We start from the raw sequence: 20403 nt of genomic DNA, 5'->3' as shown, positions 1-20403 counted from the left end.
AAAGCAAGCAAATTCTGAGGATAATGGTTTGCATTGTCCCCAGGATCTAACCAGTGGTGTTAAGAAAACTACTTAGTCTGTTAACTAGTTGGTTAACTCATCTCTAAAATAGTAATGATAGCTCTGAATTAAATATACCTCAGCATGAAATGAAATGATGTCTGTAAAGTACTGGGCCCCAGGAGGTGTTTCCTTCATAGTAATTTCACACCCATATTCCTAACATACCTTATAAATGACATTATTTTTGTGGTTACGACAGTCATTTAGAACATATCCTGGAAATCCACAACCTACTTTCCATAGCAAAAATTCAGGCATTCTTTTTTAATACAAGACATTCATTCAACTGAATTCTAATTAAGCATCTAGTTTGTTTCATGCAATATAATACATACCAGATGCAAGAAAATGCCACATTTATTAACATTACATATTATCAGGGTCACTCCTTACCATTGTATCCTGGAACGCTTTTTCCTGCTTGCCCTGGTGGAGGTGTTTTAGAATTGCCTAATCCAACACATGACGCTGTAATTGGAGATCCAGTCTCTGGAGAAAGAAATGTTATTTATCACTTCATGTTTTAACTCAGAATCATAATGTTTCTTGAGTACATGCCACTCTACCCCATCCTAGTTTGGCATATAATATAGTTGCGTTAGGAATAGATGAATAGTGCAAATGTATTATTAAAAAATTTAAAACTATCTAGGAACTTATAATATATCCACAGTATTAAAACTTATGAATTCATAATTAGAATAATTTATATAGTAGTGTTTCTTCTAAAGAAAAGAAAGGCTGCTCTAGTGTTTGCAATTGTGGATCAGCAGGCGTGAAGAATGGAAAATGATGTGACTGCGACGGTTCTACAACACACATTAAAAGCTAAATGATCACTAGAAAAGATGCTTTCTCTTGACTCACCTAAAGTTATTTTATCATTGTTAATTACGACTGTGTCAAAATAGTTTTGTTATTTCTAGCTCATTCTCTAGAATAAGTAACCCAAAGATTTTTGAAATCATTAGGTTGATGCAAAAGTAATTGTGGTTTCTGCCATTACTTTTAATATATGGATAACATCATGCTCTAATTTCCTAAGAATTACACTTGCCTAGAGAACCTGCATCTAAAGCTGAATTTGGCAATACTTTATCAAGTTGTTCAGTCTGCTGTTCCTGGATGTTAGAGGCCCCAAAACACAAGGAGGAAGATAATTATACTCTGCTGACTATTTCATCAAAACCACGAACTTTCTCACAATTAGTCTGCAATGATTGACAAAAACGCGAAATTTGTTTTCTGTGTTTCAAGTTGTAACAGCCAGAATATTAGCTATTACCTGATAACTATAAGTTCTGAAAGTGGTTATTTTTAATGGAGGGATGCACTTATTAATATTGATAAAATCAAGTTTGGAGTTAACACAATCTTTTGAAAATGAAATATATATGTACAAAAGGGCAGGAAGATAGTATTTGGATAGTGAAAAGTTTGGGAATTACTGGCTTAGTATTACACACATAACCTACACATACACATACCCAAGGAATTAACTGCCAAACCCATCATATCTAAAGTAATCCAAAAAATTAAAGACATCCATCTTCTGAAGTACTCAGAATGTGTTCCTTCTACCATGGGCTCTACCATAATTTATCACATATTTATATCACTTGAGAATGATGGGAAGAATTTATTACTGTTCTTTAGCTTTCAGAGTAGTTCATTTTATTATTCACATTTTATGGACGGTGGCTCAGCTGGCATCAATAACAGAAGATGAACTCTTGAACATCAAAACACAGTTCCTAAGTCACAGTCTATGCTAAAGATGCGAAGCCATATGGTCACTGCTGAGGATCATCGGCAAGTAACCATAGCAGACATTTCTCATGTTTAACAAAGAGTTCTAAAGTATTTTCCAAGCATGACCAAAAAAAAAAAAAAAAAAGTGGGGCGAAGGTATTTTATGAAATGGCAATCCATAGCCATGTAATACTCCTGCTGATTTTCCCTACAACATAATCAAAGCAAGGGAGGAAATCCGCACGGTCAGAAATGTTAACAGCATTTCCCCCTCTGTGTTTTCAGAAATGTCCAGGTGCTCACCTCAGCTATCCTTCGAAATGGATATGAGAGACAAGAGCAGGGTGATGACAGGAAGCAGTCTTGTAGAGTGAGGTGCTTAAAAGAAGGTACACAGAACGAATAAGATGATAATAGGAAGAGAAGCTACTCAGACACATTAGGAAAGGAGGTACCACCTTCAAGAAGCTTTTGTTACCTCTACTACCTGGTGCAAGGAAGCTTCTAGAGCATATCTATTTAGAAGTATTTCTTACTAAGTTTAGTTTGTCAATAGGGACACTCCAGTTACCTGGTGTTCAAACTCTCTGCAGTTCTTAACACCATAGAGCTTTCATAGCTTGTCAACAGATGGCTCTAGAATTTAAAGTGTACCTACCAATGACTCTTGTACCTGCTGTCTAAAAGAAAAACAAACAAAAACACATCTCAAGAAAACTCTAACTGCCCCATTGTTCACCCCATCTCAGTGTGGATTCTCACGAAAGACGTTATCACTCTGCTCTTCCTATCGCACTGGGAGAAGGGGGATGTAGGAAAAGAAGGTGAGAGTATAACGTAGTCTTAAATAAAGCTGCAAGACTGCAAGGAAGGATTAATGAAGCTTTGTCCATATTCACTGCCTAAGTAAGCTTATATATGAACCTCCTGAGATTCCCAAGCATCTTTCTATAGTAATTATTTATTTATAATCCTTATCCTTCATCTTTTTTACACATTATGACTATAATCACAACTATGAAAAGCTTATTTTTCTATATGATTAATTTGAGTCTTAATCTTAAGGGTGCTGAAAATGATTATTTATTTAGGTTACCTAAAGTAGATAATATATGTTTATACTTTGCACATTAATAATTCAAGTGTCTTGTTGGCTTTATTTTGATTGATTCATTCATAGGATTAGAAGAAGAACTATTGCTAGCTGGGCGTGCTGGCTCATGCCTGTAATTCCGGCACTTTGGAAGGCTGAGGCTGGTGGATCACCAGAAGTCAGGAGTTCGGGACCAACCTGGCCAACATGGTGAAGCACCATCTCTACTACAAAGACAGAAATTAGCTAGGCGTGGTGGTACACGCCTGTAATCCCAGCTACTCGGGAGGCTGAGGCAGGAGAATTGCTTGAACTCAAGGGGCAGAGGTTGCAGTGAGCTGAGATTGCGCCACTGCACTCCAGCCTGAGCAACAGAGCGAGACTCCATCAAGAAAAATAAAGAAAAGAAAAGAAAAAAGAAAGGAAGAGAGAGAAAGAAAAAGAAAGAAAGAAAGAAAGAAAGAAAGAAAGAAAGAAAGAAAGAAAGAGAGAACTACTGCTAGTGACATGTAGAAAATACAATCGGACAAAATGGTAGTTCCTAGGACTCTAAGCATATTAGGGAATCATAGGTAGGACAAAAGTGAGCTGAAAAAGACCATAATTTTTGTTATAGATACTTTGGTTCTCCTTCTTTGTAACTCTGAATGTCCTGGGACCCAAGGACTGACCCATCTTCAATATAAACATATACATGTTTTCTCACACACTTATGCACACAGACAAGATAAACACTCTTGTTCTCAAACTGGTCCATGTGCAGAATAGGCTTCTGGTTAGTGACAGCCTCTAAGCATGCTGCAATCCTTAACTGAAATCCTACAGACTCCCAAAGCCCCATTTCAAGGATGTTCTAAAAATATCTGCTTCACATTACCCAGGCTATAATTAAGTGGCTAGCAGTTATTTAAAAGGGAGACAAGAAATCTAGATGTCATGTTGTAATTGGGAAATAGCCACAGTAAACAAACCAAAGCATTCTCTTTGTAGAAGAGCATTGGATACTTCATTTAGAGAAATCTTTACAAAAAGACCTAACCTTAGAAACACAAAATGTTCAGCAAATCACCAGCATAGTTTCTTTAGATAAGAGACAGCTAGGAACAAGACGAACAGGGAATTGACGGGTGTGAAGAATATCACCTTAGCACGTTTATACTCACCCTGCATTAGAAGCTAATAGAGAAATGTCCTTGTTTTTAAGAAAGGACAAACTTCACGGTATCTTTACTGCATATCTTTACTGATTCACTCTACTTTATTATATAATAAGTTTTTACCTAAATGAATTGTCTTTAAAATTTCTAACTCTGAAGTAAAAACAGGGAAGACAACTAGATACATATTTTTTCCAATATGAATTATGCTATATACTAAGAGTCAAGTGATTTTAATCTATATAATTGCATTTAGTCCCACTACTACAAGACTATAAGGAGAAAAGGGAATATTCTTTTTACTGATGAAAAATTCTGAGGCTTAGCCAAGAAAATTTAAATAACTGGTTCTAGTTTCATAGTTCTTTCAAAGAAGGAGAAGAATGGAATAGACAAGTACCACTTCTGAATTTCTCAAGTAACAGACAGAGGTTGAGAAGGGAATAAAATCACCTAGACTGTGTCTCAGTAGAGGAAGAAAAACCCCTGTGGCAGGAAGGGAGCCCAGTCTCCCATACTTGCAAATAACAGTAGTGGTGGTAAAAATCACTTATTAGCAAATAGTTTTTGAGCAGCTATTATGTGCTAGGTGCTGTTGTTAGAACTGGAGATACAACAATAAACAAAAGCAGCCAGAATTTCTAGCCACATGGAGACCTCCCAATTTCTAACTGGGGAGATAATGAACAACATATTATACAAAAGTAAAATACGTTGTGTGTAAAAGAGTGATAAATACTAACGGAAAAAGGAAACATAAACCGAGTATGAAATGTCATGGAGAGGGTTTGCGATTTTGTACTGAACAGAAAAGACCTCCCTGAGAAGGTGACATTTAAGTAAACATCTGAAATAAGAGAGGACATGTGACACATAAATATTTAGGGAAAAAGAAAATAAGAGAAGGGAACCTCAAGCTCAGAGGTCCTGAGGTCGGTTTATACCTAGAGTGTTTGAGAACAGTGAGGCAGCCAATGTGACTGAAATAGAATCACAGAATTAACAGAAAGTATTAATATGAAATAAGGTCAGAGAAAGAGTGAGGAGGCAGATCATGCATAAATACTTCAAAGTCATCCTAAGACCTTAGTCTGAGTGACGTTGTAAGCTAATGAGGGCTTTTGAACAAAAAGTTAATGAATTATGACAATGTAAATATAATTTATTTAAATACTTACTACACCATTAAGTTTGTATGTCCATGTTTATTTTATTTGGGCTGCAAGAGAGATGTGTAGTAGGAAATGCAGAGACAGACAGAAGCTGTATTAGAAAAATTGGTTAATAGATTTCTGTGGCTTTCTAAACATCAGGGACCAATCCACACGAGAATTCACAAGATTGACAGAAAGACTAGGGCCCAGTTGGGTGGCAGATGACAGACAGACTGTGTGGGTAGATGGTCCACATAAACCAAAGATAATCCCTTTTGTTATGTAAGTGTGAGCATGTATAAAACTGATATATTTCTAAAAAAGAATTTGGCAGTTCTTATAAAAAATCCTTAATCTACCCCTTTTAACAAGATGTGATTATTACGTACTGCATGTCTGTATATTTCATGCAACTATAAAATATATGTATCCACAAAAATTGAAATTAAAAATTTTTTAAAAAAAGAGGCTCATGACTGCATTCCCAGCATTTTGAGAGGCCAAGGCAAGTGCATTGCTTGAGCTCACAAGTTTGATACCAGCCTGGGCAATGTGGTGAAACCCCATCTCAACCTCCCCAAAATACAAAAATTAGCCAAGTGTGGTGGTACACACCCAGCAGTCCCAGCTATTGGGAAAGCTGAGGTGGGAGGATCACTTGAGTCTGGGAGGTCAAGAGCCTGATAGCACCACTGCACTCCAGCCTGGGCAACAAAGTGAGACACTGTCTCAAAACAACAACAACAATGGCAAATTAATTAATTAAATTAAAAATCAATTAAAATTCCATCAAAGCCAAATTTAAAAAGCCTATGTGACAAATAATTATTCTTGCTGCACTTTATACAAATAATTAGGCCAAGTATAAGACTAAAGCTTATTTTTATAGGCAAATCAGTCTTACCATGATTTATCTTTAGTGAAAATGGGAGACCGGAGAAAGAAGATTATTTTTCAAGAACTATGGTATACCTGCTATTAGATTCCAGTCTCATCAATTGTTTTTGAGTTTTTTCCTGTAATTTAGACTGACCTTGATTATTCCTGTGAACGAATCAGTTATCTCTGACTGCAGCTCAGAAGAAACAAGAGGGATGAGTAATGTAAAATTCCAGATTAGTATTCTAATTCTGGGTATATATTGGAATCAGCTACCAACCCCATATCAGTTTGGTTCCAACAGTTGCCACGTTCATAGAAAGCCTTCTTATTCAGTTTACCTGGGATAGTTTTTACTTATTTTGCTTTACTCTTGTGGAATATATTGCTGTTGTACTCTATGTGTAGGAATGCAGGATAAGCTTACTCGATGTTCTCTTAAACTGAACACTTTTTAATCTTTCAGATATCACCTTTTGATGGAATCCAAGTGTTATGAGTCATCCTCAACATACTCATGCTTTCTGACCAAGTTCCTCTCTAACCTGAATACAAAAGACCCAACAGGCAGGAATATCATTGCCCCTATTCAACCTGAAGAAGTTACAGAAGATGGATTTTTATCCCTCTACAACCCTTAGGATTAGGGTTCCCTTATAAAAGGTAGGGGGAAAATATGTCAGAGGCATTCGAACCAGAGCAACTCCATCTTGAATAGGAGCTGGGTAAAATAATACTGAGATCTACTGGGCTGCATTCCAAAGTGGTTAGGCATTCTTAGTCACAGGATGAGATAGGAAGTTGGCATAAGATACAGGTGACAAAGACCTTGCTGATAAAACAGCATGAGGTAAACCAGCTGGCCAAAACCCACCAAAACAAAAATGTTTTATGAAAGTGACCTCTGGTCATCCTCACTGCTCATTATGTGCTAATTATAATGCATTCGCCTGCTAAAAGACACTCTCACCAGTGCCATGAGTTTACAAATGCCATGGCAATGTCAGGAAGTTACCCTATATGGTCTAAAAAGGGGAGGAATCCTCACTTCTGGGAAGTGCTCACCCCTTTCCCAGAAAACTCATGAAACATCCACCCCTTGTCTAGCACATAATTAAAAATAACTATAAAAATAGTCAACCAGTAGCCGTTTGGGCTGCTCTTCCTATGGAGTAGCTCTCTTTTATTCCTTTACTTTCCTAATAAACTTGCTTTCACTTTACTCTATGGACTTGCCCTGAATTCAATCTTGTGTGAGGCCCAAGAACCCCCTCTTGGAGTCTGGATCGGGAGCTCTTTCAGGTAACAAATTCATCACTGAATACTGTCCGAGTTGTTTTAGTCATAGTACTTGGAGCACCAGAATCCCTGGCTGATTTCTGCCTATGATCCACAAAATCATGAGATATGGTTGTTGTTTTAAGCTGCCAGGTTCTGGAGTGTTGTTTTTTTGGTTTTTTTTTTTTTTTTTTTTTTTTTTTTTTACATAGCAATAAATACTTGGAACATTTCCCAATAAAAATGTTATATAACCTTTTAAAAAAGATTTAGTGCAAGTCTCAAAAAAAAAGTGCATGTAGTTAACAAAAAACATTCTCCTAGCCTGCAGTTGAAATCAGTCTGTGTGCCTGAGAGTCATTTGTATCGGCAGGACCAAACAGTCCAGTCCCTGACATTCTGTGCTTGGGAAATGTTTGCTGACTAGTAAATGCATACTTCTAACATGATTTTAGGCTCCCATGATAAAGATCAAGGGCCTAAAAAATAAGTACCAAATCACAGAATACAATCCCAAAATGAACCAGAGAGAAAAGAAAAAAAGAGGACTCCAGGAAGATAAAAACTATATATTACTATTATAATTCCTTTACAAGATTTTCTTATTCCAAGAATGATATTCAAAGGACAGTCATTCAGTAAGTATTTATTGAATATATTCTATTCACTAAAAGGTATTTCTTTTTGGAAGAAGAAAGTGCTGAGGGCATAAATACATACCAAATAGAAATTGCAGCATGTATAAAGGTTCAGAAGTTAGACCGTCAAAGGACTATGAGTTATTCAGCAGAGCAAAGATTGCAGGAGGCAGGGGTACTTAGGGAGATGATGAGATACCAAGTGGAAGAAGTGAACAGAGGCAGATCATGAAATGCCTTTCACGCTGTGTTAAGAAATTTGAATATTGTTCCAGGAACAATGGGAGACATGGAGAGTTTCACAGAGGTGATTCACTCAGAACTGCATTATAGAAAAATCTCTTCAGTTGCTAACTGGAGCACTAAACTGATGATCCCAACCCAAAGCAATAAATCAGATAGATGTGGACGGTCTGGTGCAGGTGACTGGCAGTGGAAGATATGACCAAATTTTAATTATATTCAAGATCAAAATATCTTGGTGATTGTCTGGATATGGGGCAAAAACAAGAGAGAAAAGGCCGAGTTAACCCCCAGGGTTATGGCTCAAAAGTTAAAGAAAACTAGATGTGGACGAGGGTTAAGAGGAAGATGTGGTGGCAAGTTCACAAGTCCAGCTCTGTAAATGAGAGCTCCCGCTGGATCTGGCAATCGGCCATTCTGCCTTTACAATGCTTCCAGAAACTACATTAAAACAATATGGATTTAGAAGTCGGTAGCCCGTGCTGCAAGCAGAAGACTTAGGAATAAATCAATGCAGCGACCTAGTACTGCTGAATCATATTAATTACAGCATCAGGACGGGCATAGAGGCAATTTGTAAAGAAACCACTCTCCCCACCTCTGAATCTTCACAGTGAACTATAAATAACTTGAATAGGTAGCAGAAAGAAAGCAGAAACAGTGAGATGTACACTAGTGAAAGAAAATCAATTTAATCTTTGTGTTCAGGAGATAGCACGATTTTAGTTTAAAATACTTAATTCAAAGCAACATAACTTTTTGTACAGGAAGAAGACCATTAATTCGAGCTATGAGACACTAGTCTTATCTTACTCCCTTACCAGCACATTGCCTCTAACTGTGGAGGACTCAATGCAGAAGCCCATAAATAACCTTGTGTTTAGATAAGAAACGCTGAGTTAATGAAGGCATGAGATAAAAGCTATGGGGAGAGGACCCAGGACAGCACAGAACAATGAGAGTTCTGGTCCTAATGCCAACTAGTTAGTTGACTCAAGGAAAGTAAAATCTCTACAGTTACATTTTCTCAAACATAAATTCCACTTTTACAGTCTGTTTTTTTGAAGCTGAATTATTTACAGGCCAAGATTCTAAAGATGGCCTTTACATTCATGAAGGGCTATTTATAGAAAGCAAAATAAAAACAGTATTTTTTTAGTGCTGACTATATACCAGGAATTCTTCTAGGTTGTAAGTACATATTTCACTTTACTTAAAGCTTTCAATTAGTCCTGAGGAAACTGAAGATCAAGGATTTGCCTGTGGCTATAGAGTAAGTGGCTGAATTGGGATTTAAAGGCAGTCCTACTGGATTCTGCATCACTTTTTGCTACCCACATTGTTACTCCAAGGAGAATAGCCACCTGCTGTTTTCCAAATTAAAATTCACAGCAAAAGAGGGATTGGGAATTGTTTTGTGGGGGAAGTAGGCCCAGTGCAGGGGTTTACATGTAGCAGGGAGAATCAAATTTTCAGACAGTAAAGTTTGTCAAAGGAAGGTATAGATAACTCTTGTTCCTGTGAAGATCTATAAAAACATGACATATTTTCACCTTTCCAACATGGTTTATACGTGATCCTTGCCAAGGGTAGGAGGAGAACTGGAACAGGTATTTCAAAAGCCAAAACAACTTTATATTATTAATCGATTTCCCAGCGTTTAGTCTCTTGCCAAAGCATTATCACTGATATAATAATGAGCACAAATAGTGATTCTAAAACACAATTCTACATCTCTCAAGTAATTTGTGTTATCATATTTTTTAAAAATTATGTTCTTTTTACATTATAATGCTATGAAGATGAAAATGTCTAATTCAATGAGGGTGTTTGCTTTGGGAATTCATTCTCAGGTGGATTAGCAGTTTGTAAACAGTTATTCACTTTCAGAAAGAGAAAGCCTTATTAAGCATGCCTTAGGTTTGACAAAAGGTTATTCTTTCCACAAACCAAATTCATGCAGCTTACTTCTAAGCTCCAGCTTTTCAAATTATCAGTGAAAATCACCTACTTTAAACTAATGAAGACTACTCTAAATGAGAAAAAATGCTGTTGCCAGGCAACGATAATGACATAGGGCTTCTTTTCTCTCTCACCAGATGGATGCTGTCACGCCATCTCTAGCTACACGTTGCTGAGATGACACTGTGTCTATATAACTGCTTTTTCCCCCATCACAACTTCTCATGCTAAATTTACCAAAAAATACCTTTTCTATGAATGGAATGAAAAAATGTATTTCTGACCATTGAATTGTGAAAAACAAAGATGTATCAGACAGTAGTTAAGTCATTCATATTATTGAAAGATTATTTGCATTCTACTATTCGAAAGTAGCCTAAGGTATCTCCTGGGCAACCCAGTTCATGGGACCGTGTTTTGCCAGTTCAGTACAACCCAGCTCTTTGAGTTCTACAGTTTGCATTTCACACTAATTCAATCCATTATCTTTGAAACACAGACATGTACTTTAAAGAAACCCTCCCACCATAGTGCAATTTTGATAGACTCAAAAATTACTGAGTAAAATACAGAAGCAGAGAATAATAAGTAGTTAAAAAGCAAAATCCAGAAGGCAGCATTTGATAGCACATGGAAATATTTTGCTCCCCCATCTGCAGCCAGAGGAATATTTGCTAATGGCTATTGGTACCCAAACCACAGAAAACAGGTTTTTAAATAATTCAAGATGGAGTCCTCAAGTCACCAAGAATATGCTTTCTTCATTGTCACATTAGCCATATGGGGCCTCTTACGCTTAGGTATGCCTAGGAATCTATTTTGCAGTAAATATACAAGATTTTGCACAGGACACAAGCTAAGTAAACTCGAATAAAGTCACACATATAACACATAGTTGTAAAATGTTTTAAAAAGCGAAAGAAATAACAAGAGGCATAATGTTCTCAATGCTGATTCCAGGGATATAAAATTTCCTATTATAGCCTAAATATAGAGAACTGCAGGCTGACAGATTAAAATCCATCTGCAATTCAGCATATCAACATGGACACATGAAAGAAAAATGTCTGAGAATTCAAGAGTAACAATGGAAGAGGATGATCAAGGAAAAAAAGTGACTTAGACTTTAATACCTTACCTGTCAAATCCTCAAATCCTAGTTAAGTGTTTTACAATTTGTTTACTTAGGAGGAATGAGACAGGGCTGTAGTTGTGCCTGTAACATTTCCCACAGAGATCTCTGTTATCCAACTCTTAGTAATTATGCTACTTTGTGGTTTTGATTTTTGTAAACAAAACGTATTACTGTCTTAAAAAATTTCTGAGTTAGTGAATCTTCTCCAGAGATCCCTAAGAATAAGGATTAAATTTGATCAGCCTCATTAACTTTTGTAGTTAAACGTCTTGCCTCAGTTGTCTGCTGTCAGGAATTCTAACTTGCCAAGCTGTGCAAAAATAAGAAATCATGTCAAGTAGCCCTGACACATTTTAGTAACACAGCATTAGGGTATGTGTACCCTTAGAATCAATAGTTTAGATTTAGGAGATGGCATAACTGAAGTTTATTGGAGCCTTTGAGTTCAGTTTAACAAATTCCAGAATTATCAGATTATTCCCCAAAGGAGGGAGAGTTAGGCTATATATAGACTATAGTTAATTCAGAATTGCAGTTGCAATTAAAACTGAAGCAGTTCAATCAAATACGGAGTGAAATACTCCGATTACACCAAGATAAAAGAACTCCACAAATATGGCTCAAGGCAGATAAAGTAAGATCAACCATTTCAATCATAACCAATGTCTCAGTTCATTAGATGACTACTGGTTTCTCATTGAAATTTTTCCTTAGAGTTTAAAAAATTCTGTGAATTATCTAAGAATTTTATTCCGTCATTAAAGTGATGAAAATAAACAAACAACAAAATCACCTAGTGCTGCTCAAGTTGATGGTCATTACTTCATTTCGACTATGTCATCAGTACCTGGACATGAGGACACTTGAAACACTTTCAATATAAGCTCTAGAGCTTCTAATGGTAAGTACACAGATCGTGTCCTGTCAACAGGTAAAAATAATCTGAATTTTGTTGAACTAAACCCTTCACTAAGTTGTCCCTTATAAAAGCCATTGTGGAAGTTGAGTATTCTATCTTTGTAGCTGTCATGAATTAATTGAGCGATAGCAAGAGAAAAAACGAAGTGTTTTTATCTAGGATTAAATAACGTTAAACATTGGGACTCCAGGATGTTTTGTTACAATCATTTCAAAAACCAATATCATATCTTATAGCAAATAGGAAGGAAGGAAGGAAGGAGGAAATAAAAGAAGGGAGGAATAAAATAAAAGAAGGAAGAAGTGTGGAAGAGAGGTAGGGAAGGAAGAAATGTGGAAGAGAGGTAAGGAGGAAAGAAGGGAGGAAGAGAGCGAGGAGGACACAGGGAGGGAAGGAAGGAAAAGGAGGAGGAAGAAAGGAAGGAAGGAAGGAAGGAAGGAAGGAAGGAAGGAAGGAAGGAAGGAAGGAAGGAAGGAAGGAAGGAAGGAAGGAACGAAGGAAGGAAGGAAGGACAGAAAAAAATAGATCTACTGTGTTTAGGATTTAATAGTAAGTCTCTGAACTTTAACAAATAATTTTTTTTGTACTAGCTCATTTACTCATAAAAACAATAATTCCTTTATAGTGATCTTAAACCACAAGAAAAATAATCCTGTAAATGCCACCACGCACTGTACTGACAGTTCTTTGCTTCCAAAATTGTGCTTCCTGTCTGACCTCTATAACAATATAGTGTTTTATGTGGGGATCGTACAGCTGAGGATAAGGAAGTTCTGGCTGTTCTTTTTGTTTTGGCACGTGAATTACCATATTTTAATGAAACCATTATCTTTTTGTTTTCCCTTTTTAAATTATGATTGTAACACCTCTGTTTCTCTATCTCTGGGTAAAAAAAGAAAATGAAAAATTCAGTCAATAATCTAGATGTTTTAAATTTTCTTATGGATGAGTTACTGTGAAGATAATACATCTGGGTGAATGACAATGTGGCTTTTATACAGATTTAGAAACAAATAGAGACAACTCTCCTCTCTAAACTTGACAAGACCAATTTCCTTCATGAGAACATTAAATATTTACATTATTATACTCCAAAGCAAGAGATTCATGCTTCAGTGGTGCTGAACAGGAACAATTCTTTATTAAAATGCTCCTATGAGGGGTGGAGGGTGCTAATCTGTTTTCGTATTTTCTACAGATTAGTTCTCAATTTAGAATATTAGATATTATTTGAATCAGATATCAAAGAATGTCTTTTTAATGAAATAAAGAGGATGTTAATGACTAAAATCTGTTGGTACTAATACAAGTTGCACTACAGTAACAATAATAATGCGTGATGGTTAATTTTAGGTGTCAACTTGACTGAATTAAGAAATATCTAGCAACCTGGTAAAGCATTATTTTTGCTTGTGTCTGTGAAGATGTTTCCAGAAGAGACTAATATGTGAGTCTGAGTGGAGAAGATGAGAAGATCTTTCCTCAGTGCGAGTGGGCATCCAAAAAGGCAAGACCAGAAAGAACAAGAACAGAGGAAAGGTGAATGTGTGCACCCATCTGCTGAAGTTGGAATACGTTCTTCTCCTATCCCTGGACAACAACTCCAGGGTCCCCTATCTTTGGAGTCCAGAACTTATACAAGTGGTCCCTGAGTTCTCAAGCCTTTGGTCTTGAACTAAGAGTGACATCATTCATTGGCTTCCCTCATTCTGAGGCCTTTGGACTTGGACTGAGCAATGCTACCAGAATTCCAGGGTCTCCAGCTTGCAGATGGCCTGTTACAGGATTTCTCAGCCTCCGTAATCATGTCAGCCAACCTCTCTAACAAGTGTCCTCTCATATATCTGTATCTGTATCTACAAATTCTGTCTCTCTGGAGAACCCTGATTAACAAAATATGGTCATATAAATGAACTGACTGCAGAGTCCCTTCTTACAACTCAAGTCATAGAACCTACTTAATTTTTATTCATACATTTTAGTTACTTAACATATCCCTTACTAATTTCAAATTACACATCACAGTTTTTAAGCAGCTCATTTGTACACAGATATCAATGTAATCAGAGAGCAAATTCATGAATTCTTCATATAAATATGAATTTATATGAAAGTCTCATAAAAGTGTGCAAGTATATAAAAAATATCAACTTCTAAGTCAATAACAAGAAAAAGGGACCCTGTAGAAAACTTGAAATTTGAAATAAAGCAAAGTATTCTTTGGCTAAAGCTAACCTTCTCTTAAACATTAACACGTGTTTACTAGCACACTTCTTGGGGAAATGCACCACCACCTATCTGATATACAAAACTAGGAAACTCATGAATGCTCTTGAAATACCAGATGCTTTTCTTTTTGTAAGAGTTCATAACAACTCATAACATACTTGCCCTTTCCCCCTGGAATCAAACATCAATTTGATAGCACCTAAAGAAAGAATGGTTGAAATTTTATTTTATTTTATTTTATTTTATTTTATTTTATTTTATTTTATTTTACTGAGACAGAGTCTTACTCTGTCGCCCAGGCTGGAGTGCAGTGGCGTGACCTCGGCTCATTGCAACCTCCACCTCCCGGGTTCAAGCGATTCTCTTGCCTCAGCCTCCCAAGTAGTTGGGATTGCATGCACACACTACCATGCCTGGCTAATTTTTTTGTATTTTAGTAGAGATGGGGTTTCACCATGTTGGTCAGGCTGGTCTTGAACTCCTGACCTCGTGATCTGCCCACCTTGGCCTCCCAAAGTGCTAGGACTACAGACTTGAACCATCGCGCCCAGACCTTCAGTATCGTTTTATAACTACTTATCATAACACACAACTTTAAAAATGATAAATTGATTTTTTCTATGCAAATGAATAGAGATCCTAACTAGTTTCCTGTTAGTAGCCGACCTCTTCATCACCTGTAATGAAATTATTTTACAAAGCACAAAACGATCTAGCAATCCAGCTACTAGCTACCTATCTACCCATCCACATGTATTTGTGTAGTTCAATAGGACAGAATACTAAACAAAAGTTGCAAAATCAAACGGCGTGAGGATAATGGAAATGGAAAGAAGCAGTCATTTTATTAGTAAAATCCACGTTTTCCATGGCAATTAACCGTCACTCCAACCTGATTACAGTGACAGCACATTGACACACGTGGCTATTAATTCCCTTGGAACAATACATTAAAGAAAAATTGCAAATTCTCATGGAACTCAGCACCCACCAGGGACCTCATATGCTTCTGTCACAGGCTTCAGAGAGCTTTTTTGTAAGCCTGAATACACTAACTACATACATCCACACAGGCTATTATGTACAAAGGTGTCTATAAGAAAAAGTAAAATAATTTTATAATTTTATTTGTGAATGTGCTAGTTTTCTTCAGTGAGTTTTGGCACAGTCACCTTGAAGAGGGAAAAACAGAACTCTTCCGCAAGCGTTTGTGGCAGGTCACGTTTGTGTGGGAAGTAATGCCCCCATTTTGACCAGATAAGAGAAATTATCTGAAAGGTGACAAAACATTTTCCAGTTCATGACCAAGAAAATAACTGTTAAAATTTTCCTGGCTAATAGGGAATACATAAATACTGTAAACATTCTTGCAGATGCAATAATTCTTCACTTCTTTTTATGTATTTCTACACATAGCATTGATTGTTCTTGAAATTCATTCTTATACTTTGTACTTTCTAAGGAGTTACAAATCTGAGTTTAAATACGTAATTTTCCCTTTAGTAAATAAAAGTGGAGGGAATAGAAAGTTGCTTTCTGATTTTCATCTTATGTAAGGAAAGTGTCCTCTGCTCTGATTATTCATTTTATATTTCATATTACAAAGGATATAGAAAACATTTTTTTCTTTTTTGTGTTTTTGAGACAGAGTCTTGCTCTGTTGCCCAGGCTGGAGTGCAATGATAGGATCTCAGCTCACTGCACCCTCCGCCTCCCGGGTTCAAGCAATTCTCAGCCTCCCGAGTAGCTGAGATTACAGGCATGCTCCATCACGCCCGGCGAATTTTTTGTATTTTAAGTACAGATGGGGCTTCATCATATTGACCAGGCTGATCTCGAACTCCTGACCTCAAGTGATCTGCCCGTTTTGGCCTCCCAAAGTGCAGGAATTACAGGCGTGAGCCACCATGCCCAGCCAGAAAACACATTTTTAAAGAACAATAGTCGAGGACATAATATAAAATGTATAATTTCTCAGAATCAAACATTTCTGAATTATCAAACACTGAATTTGAGGTTTAGTCATTCAGTTAATCGTTTACATGAAAATCATTTTTACAATCAGAGCTAATTTTTTGCAAAGTATTCTTACTAATTTTTAACCCAAATTTGATATTCTGCCCCAGATGCAGAGAAGGTGAGAATACTGAAAACATGTATATAGAAAGGTTGATCTAGTTCATTAAACTAAGCGGGACTGAACTAAAATATGTACATTTGAAGGCTGTAAGGCTCCCACGGCTCATAGCTGCTTTCAGTGGGTCAAATTTTTTTAAATCTCTATACCTGGTGAGGAGGTAAATGGCTTCTAGACAATGTACCCGCTCTCATATATATAGCCACCCCTCAAAAGAAGAAGCAGAAAGAGTTATTGTTGTGGTGGTTGTCTGCTTATTCCAAAGTTTATAGTTGATCCATTTAATATGAAAATTTGTTTCCCAGGGAACACTTAGTGGGAGGACTATAGAGAATAAACAAAATAAATTAAATGAATAAATTACACATATAATGACAATTGTTTTGAAGAAAAATAAATTTATCTGCCTTTAATGCTAGGCAGAATATGTGGCAGAATATATTAGATATTATAGAACACAAGAAGGTGGCCAGAGAGTCCTATGAGAGGAACAGGTCTTCATAAAAGGACTCTGGGAGCAGTGTGCAGGGTGTATCAAAAAGCAGAGAGAACAGAGATGAGTGATTAGGAACCTTTAAATCAGGACAGAGGATGATGCAACTGCCAGAGCTCAAAGGCAAAGGGAATACTGAAGGTGGAATGAACCCAACAGACACTTCAAAGGAAAATCTGAGACTTAGTAACTTACCAGATATAAGAAACAAAGAAGAGAAGATAAAGAGGTCTTTAGTGCTTTCTACCTACGGACCAAGAGAATGGTGGCATCAATGTCACTTATGAAGACATTATTAATAATAATTTAAAAATTACTTATTTTTACTGAAACCTGAACCACTCGAATCCTGAGTTTGTGTCTGATCTGCTGGTCATCGCTCAAAAGTTTCCTCCAATCCTTGCAGCATTTTGGAACATTTCTTTAATATTTATGTGGATGCTAGGAAAATGCTCACCAGTTTGCCACCAATGGTCTAAGACAGGTACTCTGAAGACATTTTTGGACCATTCCAGGGTCTCCACATCACATCGTTCTCCAGCCACAAATAATGTTTTGAACCTGAATATGAGACAGTGAATTCAAATTATTCCTGGAAAATAAATCAATATAATTGTATTTACATTTTAAAAACATTGTTTAACCACACTCATTATGTCAGAGGAATACAGCCATATAACCAATACATCAGACTGTATAATGATGAGAGTCATTTCTTGTTTGGGCCCAAATGTAACCAAACACACATCACAGAATTGGAGTGAGGTACTTCCAAAGTAGAATTCACAGCTAGCACTTTGCAGTTTTTAAAAAAGCAATTGAGTTAATCTCTGTAATCAATCTATCATGTTGATCTAATGATCAAAGATAAAATATATTTCACCTTGATATTGTCCCTGCTAATTTTAGCTTCAAATTTGTTTGCTGAATTCCAAGTAAGGATATACACAAAAAATACATACATAAGTATCGGTTAAGGCAGCAAATATTCTTATAAATATGAATTTGTTCCTTCTTGTGAGTTCCTCTGATAAAAATTACTTTAATTTCAAGTACATATTTTTCCTATTCCAAGGACATATATAGGAGAAATAGCTAGTGAAGAAGTAAGTGCCATTGTGGCCTTGGAAGTCAAAAAGGTTTTACAGTCAAAAGGAATACAAGAGTACTAATAGATGAAGGAGAATAAGCATTTTTGGCAGAAAGCACCATACTACAGAATGGAAAAAATAAAATGGAAAAATACAATTGCGTTGACCCAATTAGTGGTTCATTGAGAGCATGGGCGTTTTGTTGTTGTTGTTGTTGTTGTTGTTGTTTTTTCCATTTTCAAATGTCCTCATGACCTGTTTCTATATATATGTATATATAAAGTGTGTGTGTGTGTGTTTGTGTAGAGTTAATTCATTTATCATCATTTATCATCAAAGTAAAACACAAACAGTTGACAAACAAAAACCTATCTACTGATCCTGAATAATGTAGTATATTTTACTATTCCCTTAATTTTTCATATCATTTCATAAAGATTCATGGAGATTCAAATACTTCTACTCCTATGTTCCAATAACATTCTGTTTCTGTCTTTGCTATAAACATGTATCTCATTGTAGAATTCTTTTGTTTTTGTCTATTTCCCACACTGCACTATGAGCTCCTTAGGAACGTGTATCCTTATAACTCCAAGACCAATCAAAGTACATGAAATTTTTAGGTATTTAAACATTTCTAGATGCTCAGAATGATAAAGGGCAGAGGTTAGGAGTTAGCAAAATAAACACCGGTTTGACTTATTCTTCTAAGTAAAAGAGGAGGCATGTTGGTTTCTAAGAGTGTGGAAATTGAGAAAAAACAGTGACTTAAGGAGAGCAAAATTCTGGAATTACTATTCTAGGATATTTTCAGTGTACAACATAAATGTGAAAAGACTTGAGAACAGCCAGTTGTTTTTTTATGGACTCAATCAGTGACCTGGGAGGCTAACCAGGGATAGCACAGATTGGGGTGTGATATAAGGGGTGGGAAATCAATGCTGGAAAAGCTGTCTGGAAACTCTAGAATAGGCAGGAATTATAGGAAGCAAGGCAGCAATAACCAGAATAAAAGAAAACTACAAGGAAAAATAGTGAGGTAAATGACTGGAAGTCACATAAGAAAAAGTTTGATGAAAATGAAAGCAAGGTAAGAAAAACAGGGTGTCATTATGGGCAGAAGGCAATTTCAAACTTAGAGATCTTGAAAACCTGTCTGTTCTGAAGGATGATAGTATTTATGGTAGCTGAAGTCTAACAGTGGAAGACACAGAGGGAAATAAGAGTATTTTGATAGAAGGATTCTCTTCAAGATAGTATTAAAAATCACTCAAGGATCACAGAGGTGGAGAGTAAAATGAAAGTCTGTGACTTGTTGATTAAATAGGCTAAAGGGAGGTCTGAAGAGTGGGGAGATGGTATTACAAAGAGATAGCATGAACTTCAATAGAAGATGGGCCACAAAACAAACAAAATTGTCAAGTTCTCATGTCACCAATTTTACTTTAACATCTTCCCTAACTTTTATAGATAATCTTGGCCCTGAAGGTGCATTTGACCGCAGTAGTGAGAAAAAAAGTAACAGTTTAATTATTCTACAGAAAATAGAGTTTATAAACAGCTATTGAAAATACACAATAATTAATTTTTGAGTATAAATGAATCACTGATAAATGATGATAAATAATAAATGAAGTGCAATCACCTAGAATTATTCATGGTAATTTTCATCTATAGAAGATGATACCTTTGTATCTATAAGGATGTCAGAAGAGGTTTTAGTTAAATTGTGATAAAACATCCAATGTGCTATTACTAGATCCACACTCGTTTTCTGAGAAAAGAAAAAAAAAGTCTGCTGAATAAAGATATTCAGAGAGTAAAATTATCTTATTACTTTTTTTGCAATAATGTAGTTGGAGCCATGAGGATGAACTAAATTGGTGATATAGTTAGGATATCTGTTCCCTCCAAATCTCATGTTGAAATGTGACCCCCCCACCCAGTGTTGAAGGTGGGGCCTAGTGGAGAGTCTTGGTGTCCTCCCCATGGTAATAAGTGAGTTCTCATTTACTCTACTTGTTCACATGATAGCTGGTTTTAAAAGCCAGGCACCTCGTCTCCTCCCTCTTGCTTCCTCTCTTGCTATGTGAGATGCCTGCTCTCCCTGAGTCTTCAACCATGATTGTAAGCTTTCTTTTTTTTTTTTTTTTTTTTTTTTTTTTTTTTTTTTTTTTTTT

The 20403-nt window shown here is 36.3% G+C and overlaps 1 protein-coding gene across 2 annotated transcripts in view; it reads right to left on the bottom strand.

Annotated features, from left to right (window-relative positions):
- Nucleotides 1-20403, bottom strand: part of ACSS3 (acyl-CoA synthetase short chain family member 3) — a 177376-nt gene that overhangs the window by 38663 nt on the left and 118310 nt on the right. For both annotated transcript variants that reach the window (XM_025402039.1, XM_025402038.1), the window contains 2 exons: nucleotides 17590-17693; nucleotides 457-552 (listed from right to left, as the gene is read on the bottom strand). In XM_025402039.1, the coding sequence (XP_025257824.1) occupies nucleotides 457-552; nucleotides 17590-17693 (200 nt within the window). The remainder of the gene's footprint in view (nucleotides 1-456; nucleotides 553-17589; nucleotides 17694-20403) is intronic.

This window comes from Theropithecus gelada, chromosome 11, assembly GCF_003255815.1.
Source record: "Theropithecus gelada isolate Dixy chromosome 11, Tgel_1.0, whole genome shotgun sequence".
Taxonomy (NCBI): Eukaryota; Metazoa; Chordata; class Mammalia; order Primates; family Cercopithecidae; genus Theropithecus; species Theropithecus gelada.
Note: the sequence above shows the minus strand (reverse complement) of the source record. Positions and strands in the feature narration are given on the sequence as shown.